This window comes from Sus scrofa, chromosome 13 (genome assembly GCF_054392235.1).
Source record: "Sus scrofa isolate SSC_HxYL_T2T_F1_AM1 chromosome 13, Sscrofa_HxYL_maternal_Yorkshire_Landrace_v2.0, whole genome shotgun sequence".
Taxonomy (NCBI): Eukaryota; Metazoa; Chordata; class Mammalia; order Artiodactyla; family Suidae; genus Sus; species Sus scrofa.
In genome coordinates this window covers 224,171,267-224,183,595 of record NC_139395.1, presented here as the reverse complement: position 1 = coordinate 224,183,595, position 12,329 = coordinate 224,171,267, and the positions used below count along the sequence as shown (strand labels likewise).

Here is a 12,329-nt window from a genome sequence, read left to right as displayed (position 1 = left end):
GACTCTTCGAAGCCGCCTGGTCAAATTGGGGGGTTTACTGGTATTTAACACAGACTTGAAGGGGCACTATTGCTGCTTCACGCTCTGGCAGGAGGAAGGGCCCGCACAGACCACACGCAGCCCCTCCCGCCACCCGCATGTCAGCGGCCGAAGCAGGTAGGAGCGCCCACCCAAGGACCCACCTTCACACCCGCCAGTATCCCCGTCGTTGACACGCTGAAGTCCAGGTACGCGAGCACGTCGGGGGACGGGGGCCTGAAAATGCTGCCCAGCTTCTTCTTGGGTATGTCATCTGTCGGACAGGAGACGGGGTGGTGTGGACGTTACCTCAGGCTCTCGTGGGAAGAAACGAGACAGGCGTGGTCCTGGGAGCCAGGCGCTCAGAACGCAGGTCAGGCTACAGGAGAGCGGGCTGTGTGCACGTGGGAAGCTTATCGGTCAAGGATGGCACACGGAGCGGCCCCTCACCTGCTGCACTGAGCCTGTGCTGCCCAGGCAGACACGGAGGGCAGCAGAGGGGCCATGAGGGCCCCGCGGGAAAGCTCAGGGCAGCAGGGCCCTGGCCCAGGTCCCAGAGCCCGTGACGGAGCCAGGATGAATGACACCTCCGAGCACAGCCAGCGCTGAGGACGAGCCCCCAGGGCGCTGGTGCCTCATCACGTTTCTCTGGGTGCACCCAGGTGAGTGCAGGGGAGGTGAGGGCGGGGAGCCAGCGAGGTCAGGGGGCTCCCTTGAGCCCTCCCCTGGGTCCAGGCTGGCTGCCCTGGGCCAGCTCCCGGGCCTGTGGCTGGTATCAGGCAGGGCCCGCGGACAACCAAGTCCCTGACCTCCTCTCATGGGCAGAGCCTGGGGGACAAGGACAGGCACCCACACCCACCAGGTGCAGTGGGGAAGAAGGGACTCCTGTCTGCTCACTGGCTGGCACCCTGAGTCACTGACAGAGCCTGCAAGGTGCTGCTGGTTTGGGGTGTCTTGCTGGCGGGAGGGGTCGAGACACTCAGCCCCAGGCTGACCCGACAGGCCTGGGCCAAGGGGGCTGGGGGCTTCCAGCCCCGCCCAGTGGCCCCCAGGCCTTTCCGGGTGTGGCAGCACGCCCCCTTGGGGGGGGCAGGGAGGGGGAGCGTGGTCTGCACCATGAGCACCACGTCCCACAACTGCCTCTGCCGTGTGGGCGTGAGAGGCAGCACGGGGAGCTGGGGCCCCACCGGCCGCCCACCGGCGGGGCGCCCGTGCTGGGCTCCGGCTGCTGGACACAGGCTGCCGGGACCCCAGCCAGGGGCTCCCTTTAGCTGCTCCTCGCCATTTACTTAGGCTGCTCGAGCCCAGCTGTTAGTTTTGGGTGCCAGGAACACAACCCCACGACGAGGGCGGGCAAGGGGCTCGTGCGGGCGGGCAGCACGCACACCAACCCGAGGACACGCACCGGTGTCTAGAATGGTCGGCCAGGTCCTGACGTCCACAGTGGCCGCCGCTTCCTTGGACTTGAGCAGCCGCATGATGGCCTGCGTGGTGAGGACGCACGCGGACGTGCTGACCTGCAGAGCAGAGGGGCTGGAGGCACGCGCGAGACGCGGCGCCTGGGAGCAAACCGCACGCGGGCCCACGATCGGGGCCGCCCCGAGGGCCGCGCTGCCCACCTACCTCCACAATCATCTTGACGGTAGGGAGTGTGGTGGCGAGGTTCTGGGGGTGGGGGGGCCGCACGGTGACGGGCACGCAGCCGCAGTACAGGCAGCCGTAGAAGGCGGCGATGAGCTCCAGCCCTGGGGAGACGGGCGGGCAGAGGGCGTCCGTCAGCGGCCCAGGGCGCCTCACCGCGTCCAGTCCCCGGGTCACAAGGCGACTGGGCCCGCTGTGCCTGCCCATGTCCATGCGTCGTGGCGGGGAGCAGGGCGGGGGGCAAGGCCTCCTGCATGCACCTGCGCCCCCGTCCCTGCCTTGCTCTCAACCACAGGGAGCGGCCGAGGCCACTCGCTGTTCCTTCAGCTCTCCTGCATGTTCAGGAGTCTCCGCGATGAACGCCTGGGGCAACCGTAGCTCACGGAAAACCTCCTTCCTCCTCTCGGTCTGACCTGGGGACACACGAGCTCCCACGGCACCCTCCAGGTGCGGCCCCCAAGGCAGACAAGGCCCTGCCTGGCACCCGCAGGCCACAAGACACTGATCTAAGGCTGCTCTGATTCCAGCATCACAACAAATATGCCACGTTCAGCCCAGCTCGTGGGTTCCACCAGATGACAAGGTCCCGATGCTCCGTGAGGGCCAGGAGGCTCAACGTGTCACTGTTCTGGGCCTGAGCCCACCCACCAGCGACCACCCATCTGCACGGTGCCTACAGGCAGCTCAGGGGGTGGACAGAGCTGGCGCGAAGGCCGATACTGGTGCCCGGCCACTACGCCCAGAGTGCTATAAACACGTCACAAAGTGAACAGGAGAAGCATCGCCGGGAACACAGTGCCTTGAGCTCATGCTGTGCCTGCATGTGTATCTTCCTCCTGTCCTGGCACCACCTGGCGAGCCTGTGGGGGAGCCCCAGCCCTGCCTGCATGCCACCTTTCTGCAGCTTCCAGAGGCATCTGTTCTTCGCCTTTGGGTCACACACCCCTTTGAAACGCACAGCAAACACCTGCACGCATGTGCAAACCATCCACACGCATCCTGGGCTTCAAGGGCGTCGGGTTCTGCCTTCCAGCTATTAACTATACTCTCCATCTGCGGGTACGTTTTTCAAGTGTCAATCACGTCACCGTGCGTTCTCCTTTAGTCAGTGGAAAGTTTTATGAAGGTATCAAACATGCCCCAAAGAGAGAGGCATCAGGACCCCGTCTACCTCTTCTCCCCCTTCTGGTCCCTGGTGCTGCCCCGAGTGTGTTCCCACATGTTGCAGGTCTGCAGCCCCAGCCCTGAGCCCCAGAAAAGCTCTGGTCCGGCCAGGGGCTCCCTCGCAGCTGCATCCGCGCCTTTCCTCAGGCAGGGTGTTGCTGGACTCCCACTAGACCCAGGGGTATGAGAAGAAAACTGCCATCCGTCCTGGAGAAAAATGACCACACGTTCCAGGGACTGGACAGAGCAGAGGGCACTGCAGTGCTGGTGGGAGTTCCAGAGTGTCCAAGTCGCCACACCTCTGTGTCAGGACCCAGACCAGGCTACCAGCCCGCCTGGCTCCTGGGCAGGGAGCACGTGGGGTCGCTGACGTCTGTGCTCCACGGGACCCCCTTGGGAACAGGCCCTCCAGATCCCGCCAGCACAGAGGAGCAAGCGGAGTGCTGAGCATGAGCCGGTGTCCTGCCAGACACACTGAGAAGAGATGGTTCTGCTGGCACCTGGGCACCAGGGGTGGCACAGTAGACACATGGAAGGCCACGAGGCAGGAGGCCCGAGGTGCAGAGAACAGACCCAAAACAGGACTCAGGAGATCCAGAGGCAGAAAAGGAGGGAGAAGGCAGCGATGAGAGGAGCTTTCCCCGAGGAGAAGATTAAACGGGCACGAGAAGGAGGAAGCAACGAGAGCCGGGCCCGTGCCAGCAAAACCCCCGAACCGGAACCAACATGCTCCCAGACAAAACAACAAACTTACGAAGGGGGAAAGAGACATTGTCACCTACAACCCTGGGTGGGCACCTACACAACCCAAGAAACCCACAGAAACCGGGGATTCCTGCTCCAGCCAAGACGCAAGCCGCCAACGGCAGGGCAGGTCCTCTGAGTGGGCGCCACTCGTGTCCCAGCTGTGAGAGGAACAACCCCGACGTCCGAGTGGCAAACTCCCCAAACTGAGAGCCCAGGATGAGAGAGCAGAGTGGGGAGCGGGCAGGAGAGGAAGGGGCTGGGCTGTGCGACGGAGTCAACAGTGAGGACAGGTCCTGCGGGGGAAAGAGTGGGGGGCGCCACAGGACCAGGGTCGGGGAGCAGGAGGACTGGGCGCCCCCAGGAGGTAGGTCATTCCCCACTGGGGAGGTCACGGCACCTGTTCCTGAAACTGCGGGTCTGATCAGAGAGCAGGGCGAGGAAAAGAAGCCATTCAGCCACTCGCTGGTGACAGTGGGCAGCCATGCCAATCAGAGCAGGGCGCGGGGCACGGGCTGCGGGCGCCGGGCGGAGGAGGAGGCGGGAGGGAGGCTCCGTGAGCCTGGCCCAGGGACCACCACTCAGGGCCGAATCCCACACGAGGGGCAAGAAAGAGAATCAGAAGCAGATCATCATTTGTCCAGACAGACAAGGCAGCAGATAAAAACGGCAGTATATTTCAAAACGTGCTAAAATCCCTTAAGAAAATGCCACAAAAGAGCGACAGAAATCAGAATAGAAAAAAGTCAGAAATGAAGAAGGAACTAGAAATTATGGAAAATCCTTTCAGGAATGAAGACGGAATGAGAAGCATCCCCCAAACCAACAAAGAACGGACGGAGCCTGGAGAAGACAGACGCGGGAGGAGACTGGAAGCTGAACCGGAGACGCTCCCAGAGAAGGTGACGAAGCCCCGGCACGTGGGTGACGCGAGCGGGAAGGACGACGGGAAGGAAGCCAAAGCAAGGGAAGGGGTGGAAACACGATGCCTCTGGAAAAGCTCCTTGAAATTACAGAAAAGGACGTGCAGCTGTGTCTTTAGCTACCTTGCCGACCCTGAGCGCCACCCTACGACCACACAGTAGGCTCTCAGGAGAGAAAACATGCTTTTGGCACCTGCCACAAGCGACTCATGAGAGGAAGAAGAGAGGGTCACAACCAGACTCGCTGCTCAGGCCCGGAGAAAATGGACACACGTTGGAGCTGCTCGAGAAACGAAAACCCGAGTCCAGGATTTTCCCTGGAAAAATGACTCCGTTACAAAGCGGAGAGGCTGTTACCAACACGCAAGCTGCTCCCGGACCCTCTCCTGAGAGGTCAAACAGAGGAGGACGTCGGAATGCCAGCCCCACGGGAAGAGCAGACGTGCCCGCCGGTGCTGGGCCGTCAGCAGTTACGGCGGAGCCGGGCCAGGTGCAGTGGGAGAGCTGCTGGGCAGCGGCCGCTGCCCTGTGACCAGACGGCACCGCTCTAGGGACAGGGTGCAGAGAGCACATGGGAAAACTTCGCAGCAGCTTTCAAAAAATTGACACAACACTAAACCAGCAATAACGGAAAACAAAATCATTTAAAAATAAATAAATAGAAACAAAAATTAAAAAAAAAAAACACCCAGTAGGTCAGGTATTACTACAGTTTTTCTTGGGGTGCTTCAGGTGACACAGGATAAAGCAAGTGAGTAATCCTGGGAAATCTGGATTCTACCCCCGACTCCCGGCCTGAGAATCAGGACTCTCAGGGAGGAAAAAGGAGATGCAGGCAAAGTGCAGAAGAGGCTTAGCGGAAACCCTACAATCCTGAATTTGGACTGGATGTCACCGTACGAGCCCACGAGGTGCTGCCTCTCTAAGAGAGGTAACTACGCCTCTTCTTCAGTCTGAGCTCTGCTCGCTGAAAGGGCCGGGAGGGTCGGCCCCGGAGCCCAGGCGCACCAGGCCCGTGGAGAGCTGCCGGAGCACCGGTCCCACCAGACAGCAAGGAGGCAGCGGGACCGGAGGTCAGACCCCAGGACCGAGAAGCTGTTCCACCAGAGGTCAGGGTTCACCCCATGGACAGAAGCAAAGAATCGGGCTCACTGTGCCTTGCGGAGAGGAATTCCACCTCTGGGCAACTAAACACTAAAGGCGGGAGCGTCTGTCTGTCGTTTCCCGGCTCATGAGTTAAAGAGAAATGACAGGAACACCACGTTGAGTGACCCTGTGGGACGGTGAGTGTCACTGGCCACTGACCCTGACATGTGGTTTCTAAGGAGATAACCCAACACATCACTTGGGGTCCTGGCGACCTGAGTGGGAGCCAGAAAGTTCGATTCAAGTTCCCCGCAGGAAACGCAGGAGCCCGGGAGCCCTGCCTGCCGCCCTGAGCAGCTCCGGATGCAGTGACGTTAGGGGTGAGGAGTGGGAGAGGGCCACCTGCAGGGTAAAAGGCACTTTCGAATCTGTCCGATTTAAAGAAAACTGGCAGACGAACTGTGATGTCTAGGAAGCCTCGTCTGGGTGACCCAACTCTAAAGAAATGGGAGAAACACTGTCTACAGGGGAGGACGGGGGAGGCGCCGCCTGGGAAGGCAAAGATCCACTTCCACCGGTTGGTGGTCACAAGAGCGTATGCGCCACGGTAATAAAACGGAGGTGTCGGGGAGCAAAGCCAACGCGTCGCACTGAGGCAGGCCGGCTGCACCCGCAGCAGGTTCTCGGTGCTCACGGGTGGCGGGACCCAGCAGGTGGGGTGGGCACGCTCACCTGGGGGGTAGACCAGCGCCACGTGGGCCCCAGCGCTCAGCCTCGCCTTCTCCGTCAGAGCTGCAGCCACTCTCTCTGCCCTTTTGTGCAGCTGGACGCAGGTTGCAGTGCTTGTGACTGTGCCCTGGGAGAGAATGGTGGGCACCACTGAGCCAGGGGCCGAGGTGCGGGCTCCCGGGGCCCGGGGCTACTGTGCGCACCGCGTCTGCAGCCCTGGGGTGGGAACAGGACACGCCTGCTGTCTTCTTAGCCTCCGTGTCTCAGATGTCACTTCCAGCCGTGGCTCTTTTGCCAGCCATGCAAGGGCGCTGAACATGTTCTCAGTGCCTGCCCGTCCACCACAGTCAAAGTCTCAGTGGTCAAAGAGTCCCCTTTTGGCCACTGAACAATGCAATAAATAGCCAGTCTCTCATTACCTAATTTTTATTTTATTTTTGTCTTTTGTCCTTTTAGGGCCACACCCTTGGCACATGGAGGTTCCCAGGCTAGGGGTCTAATTGGAGCTATAGCTGCTGGCTTACGCCAGAGCCACAGCCAACACCAGATCCGAGCCGCGTCTGCGACCCACACCACAGCTCACGGCAACGCCGGATCCTTAACCCACTGAGCAAGGCCAGGGCTCGAACCTGCAATCTCATGGTTCCTAGTCGGATTTGTTCCTGCTGAGCCTCATTACCTAATATTTTGTCACAAGTTTCAATTTATCCTTTATAAAATAAATCATTCCCCTCTACACACCCCCAATCCCATCCTCTCCCTTCCTAGAAGCAACCATTATCTGAATGTAAATACACGAGAGTAAATAATAAACAATAAACAAACAATCACGAGGCTATACTCTGACGCACGTTTAGGCATCACATCCACCAGGTCCGAGGGCCTGTGCCATCCGCAGTCCGCTCTTTAGAGCACCTGGGTGGACAGGTGGCTGCTGGGGCTGCCATGCACCTGCGGGGCTCAGCTTACCTGGGTCACAGCCGAGGACCCTGGCCGGGGACCAGCTCCAAGCTGGCACCTCCTCCCTCTCTCTGCTGACCCGCGTCAGGCTCACAGCTCCATCCTTCTTAGGAAAATTACAGTGACACTTGGCCTGACCATCCTCCTCCTCCAGGAAAGCCCAGCAGAGCGTCCAGACCCTTCACTTCTCCTCAGCTGAGGCCCCACCAGGCAGGTCCTGGGGCTCTGCCCAGCATCAGACTCAGTCTTCACACCCGGCTGAGCTCATGCCAGGCACACGCTGGGAACCCAAAGGCCCGGAGCCCTGCCAGTCCTTTTGAATGACTCGGATCTCCAAAGCCAGGGGCCACCTCATGCCAGGACACCACCTGCATGGACACAGGCCTCCTCCCGGCTAAGGCCAGCACTTGCTCAGGGACCTGAGGACAACTCAAACCTGAGAAGGCTGACGAGTCAAAAGTAGAAAAACTTTGGAGTGACTTTGAGAAAAGTCTGGAATGGATTTGGCGAGAACACCGAATCCCAGCCCCTAGGCCACCGGGAAGCGTGTGGAATGGAGCTGGACAAGGCAGGCGGTCCTCCGCTGGCTCCTCCTGCACGCTCTCCACTTCAAAGACGCTCTTGGGGGCTTCTGGCCTGACTGCAGCCTGGGAGGTGTCTCTGGACGCCTCCCAAGTCCTCCCTCGAGAAGACCCTGGCCACCCACGGGTCCTGCACCTGCTCTGGTCACGCCTCCCACGCAGCCACTCCCTACGGCCCTCCTCCCCTCTGAAGGCCATCTTGTGCCTGGACCACAGCCTCCAGGTCCCCTGCTCCCCCACGCAGCCTCCTGCAACCCAGAGGAAGCGCCTGAAGCCATGAACCCCACCATGCCCTCAGGGCTCGGTGCAGGGCCCCCCAGGACACATCTGGAGTACACCCAGTGCCCCGCCTGCCTCGGAGCACCAGCTATGTCCATCTGCAGGCTCTGACCAGGAGCTGACCGGGCCTCGGCCGCTGTTGCTCACGGGCTGTCTCCATGCTTTAGAATTCAATGAACCATATACGAATGTTTCCTGAAAGTTCCAGGTCTGCAGATGCGCCCTGAACAGGGAACTCGGAACCGCTCTTTCCAGCAGGCCTCTCAGCAACAGCAGGCTTTTTTTTTAAATCTCATTTAACGCCGGGTACCCTGTATTGATTGATCATTATTTTTTGAATGAAGCAGCACTGGCCAGGACGGAGAGCCGGGCTGGTGTTTCTAAGGCCACGGCAGTACCTCCACGGTGAGCACAGAAGTCCTTGTGTGTCTGACAGCCAGTCACCGGGATGTTTAGAGCTATTTAATTTGTCACGTTTGTGTAGTTTGCCGACTGGCCCACAACGGTACAGCTCCTCCTTTACACAGGGTAATCCCACCGAAAGGGACCCAGGATCAGGGCAATAAGCACCAGTGGTCATGCTAAAGCTATAAACACATGCCGACAGTCTAAACGCCGAATTTTCACAAAATAAACATTGCCTTTCAGCTCACTTAGGAGCACTCACATGCACACTGTTCGTAACTGAAAGACGAGCTAAAGAGGAGCTTCCTGTTAAATACAAGATCCGCAGAAACATAACTGTGTGTCTTCTGTGGGAGCCGAGGCTTCTACAGAGAGAACGCTGCCCCCCAGGGGTCGGGGCAGCACGGCTGGCTCTTCGGGCCCTGGCACCCGGCCCCGCCCCTCACCCGCACGGCGGGGACGCGCAGGGGCCCTCACCTTGGCGTTGAGCAGCAGGAACAGCGGATGCTCGGGGGTGGTGTGGGCCCGCCACTGCAGCACATCAGGCAGGAACAGGAACTGCGGAGGCAGGAGGCTCAGTACCCCCCTGCCCCCGAGGCGCCCCGCCAGCTCCGGCGCCCACCTTACCTTCCTCGCCTGGTCGCTGTCCTCCAGGTGAGTCAGCTCCCTCCCCGAGGCCTGAGCGATTCTCTTCCCAGCAACCAGATTCCCCACAATCATGGAGGCTGGTCCAACCTCTGGAAAAGGAGGGGTTCTGAGTGAGAGGTGGAGGACCTGCGGATGCCAGCCACGTGACTCTTCATCTGAACAGGCAGAGACCTAACGCTTCACTGGGACACAGGCTCAGGAAACCAGCCCAAGGCCTGTGCCAAGGGAGAGTCGCTCTCAAACACAAGCAATGCCAGACTGAGAAAGTCACCACATGGCACTGCTTTACTGAAATTAAATCTCCTTGATTAAATGTCTCTCATTTAATGGTATTTTATGTGTTCAATATCAACAAAAGTTAGGATGTACTAAAAATTCATACAATCAAAGGAGTGAAACTGTGCCTGACAGTTGGACCAGGGAAGGGAAGTCCACCATCTGTCGAGACTTCCTAGGTGCCAGCGACCTGGCGGCCACGGCTGATCACAGCGCCGGGGAGCAGCCCCCATGGCCCCAGGAGACCCCACGGCCTCAGCGTGGCTGGCCACCCCAGGGCACCACAGCGGCCAACAGCGGCTCTTGAGATCCTGAGCTCCTAGTCTGCAGCCGTGGCCCAGGCTCCAAAGCGAAGACACCAGGCTGGAATTCAGTCCTGGGACGGTCCTATCTGAGGTGGGGAGTCACCGTGCTGGGGAGGGAGGCGGGAGGTGGCCACTGACCTGGTGTCTGTCGCTCTGCCTCCCAACCCCGGCCCGAGAGACACCGAGTCCAACAGGGCTGCACCACTTAAACACAAGCATGGCTGCACCAATTTTAAGGCCGAATGAACGACTAACCCGGTTGCTTCTGGCGAGGTTTGGGAAGGTTGGTGACACACGTGTGAGGGCACATCAGCACGTTACACGGGTGCAGCACTCCCTCCAGAAAGCGCTGCTTGGTTTCAGAAATGTGAATCCCTCCAAGAGGAGCCTTGGGCAAGGTGTTGGCGGGAACCAGGGCCAGACAGTACACGCCCACCTGGTGGATGCTGTCGATGGCCTGGAGAGGAGGACACGAGACAGGAGGGGCCGCGAGTGAGGACGCGCAGCCGCCTGCACGAGGGAAGAGGCTGGAGGCTGGAGGCCGCGCCTGTCGAGAACACTCAGGTGCAAAGGCCAAGAGACAGTGGCCCCTGGGACATTTGCTAAGTGAGAAGCATGGAGAGGTGAAGGTGCACTTCCTGCCTTTAACGCACACTCTGGGGCTGCGCGCGTGGCCACGGCTCAGTCACTGCCCGCCCCAGAAAGCCGTGAAAGGGCCGAAGTGGCTTCCTGTGGGAGAAGCACCAACAAACAGGGGAAGCCAGGCTCCCCTGAACACACCCTGCTTTCAAATTTGACTTTGGAACATTGTAAACCGTTTACACACGAAAAACCTAGAACTTTAAAAAGCGACCCCCCACAACTCCGAGTAAAGAAAACAAACCCCGTGGCCCTGGAATCCGGCCGGCAGCACAGCCCCGCAGAGAGAATCTACTTCACGGGGCTTTAGCCCAGTCATTGGGTTGGTCCAGTCCTAGTGGGAGATGCTTCGTGGGCAAAAATAATTCAAAAGCCACCTGGAGCTGCTCTTGGAAATCTCTTGCTCAGCGGCGGAGTGGAGGCCCTCATTCGAGACGCCTGGGCGCGGAGCGGCCTCAGGCAGCTGAGGATCCGCAGGCGGCGCCGGCACTGCCCTTGTTCAGGCTGGAGAGAGACCAGGGGGCTCGGGAGAAACCCCGGGGTCTTGAACTTGAGCTGGAACCAGCAGCCTAAACGCACGACGGAGGTCGTCGTACCAGCGGGGACACCACTTCCTCCCCTGTCCACCACAGGCAGACACCTCAAGGGCCCGGACAGTGGTCCCAGGCTCCACCTCACCCGGGAGGCAGCGAGGCACCGTGGGGCCCAGCCGTGACAGGTCGAGGACATGAAACACACTGCCTCCCCAGGCACTGCGCTGCCTGTTCGCTGGTGTGGCCTCAAAGAACCCAGGGGTGTGTCAAAAAGACTCAAGGGCCAAACCAAAGAGGTGCTCCCACCACTACCGAAACACAGGATTACCGTAACCCACCAGTTCCCGGTGAAACAACAACAGGACAACTCAGTGGTCACTTCCAGAGGATTCCTGGACGCTAGCTCGGCCCCCTGCAATCAATCCTGGATCTCCTCTTCCTGCACAGCCTTCCTCAGGTCAGGTCCCCAGGTGACCTCAGAGGACACAGCGGTCTTTGTGGAAAACATTTCCCCCAAAGCTGCTGTGTTAACGCCGGGGAAGGAACGACAGAATTGCAGCCGTACCCCCACGAGGCCCTAACAAACACCTCCCACGAGACTGTTTGCCAGAAGATTGAACCCGAGTCTGAGCCTGCCTCGCAACCCAGCCGCTGCCGTGCAGCAGCTCCAGGAGACAGAGGGGTGCCCTGACCAAGACTGCAGAGGCAGTGCCATCAGAGCCCAGGCCAGGGACGCACTGGACAAAAGACCTGTTTTTGTCAATAAACCAATTTCAAGAGAAATATGACAGAGGAGGAGTCCATAGATCAAAAAGACCTAACACCTGGCCCCACCCACTGCAATTTTTACCTTATTTCGACCCTAAGTTTAAGAACACTAAACATCAATCAGGGAAACCTGAATGGTAACTAAACATTCAACTGCGTACACAATTACATCGAAAAGAACAAAATACCTAGGAATAAATTTAACCAAGGAGATGAAGAACGTGTGTGCACTTGAAACTATAAGACACTGATGAGAGCAATCAGAAGAGACACAAATGAATGGAAAGATACTCTGAGTTCGTGGCTGGAAGAATTAACATTGTTAAAATGTCCACACCACTCAAAGCCATCTCCAGGTCTAACGCAAGTCCTATCAAGACACCCTTGACATTTTTCACAGAAATAGAACGAACAGTCCTAATCTTTGCAGGGAACCCCAAAGACCTTGACCTGTCGGAGCAATGTTGAGAAAGAAGCGCAAAGCCGGAGGCACCATGCTCCCTGATTTCCAGCATCATAAAGCTACAGATATCAAAACTGTGTGGTATCGGCACAAAAACAGACGTAGGTCAAGGGAACAGAACAGAGAGCCCGGGAACACACCCACACATACGCAGTCCGTAAACTACA

At 58.9% G+C, this 12,329-nt stretch overlaps 1 protein-coding gene across 50 annotated transcripts in view; it reads right to left on the bottom strand.

The window, feature by feature from the left end:
• The window catches only part of DIP2A (disco interacting protein 2 homolog A), a 103,781-nt gene that overhangs the window by 11,755 nt on the left and 79,697 nt on the right, over positions 1-12,329 (bottom strand). For all 50 annotated transcript variants that reach the window (XM_084992421.1, XM_084992407.1, XM_084992422.1 and 47 more), the window contains 7 exons: positions 10,015-10,216; positions 9,158-9,267; positions 9,008-9,088; positions 6,309-6,432; positions 1,642-1,763; positions 1,424-1,535; positions 183-292 (listed from right to left, as the gene is read on the bottom strand). In XM_084992421.1, the coding sequence (XP_084848547.1) occupies positions 183-292; positions 1,424-1,535; positions 1,642-1,763; positions 6,309-6,432; positions 9,008-9,088; positions 9,158-9,267; positions 10,015-10,216 (861 nt within the window). The remainder of the gene's footprint in view (positions 1-182; positions 293-1,423; positions 1,536-1,641; positions 1,764-6,308; positions 6,433-9,007; positions 9,089-9,157; positions 9,268-10,014; positions 10,217-12,329) is intronic.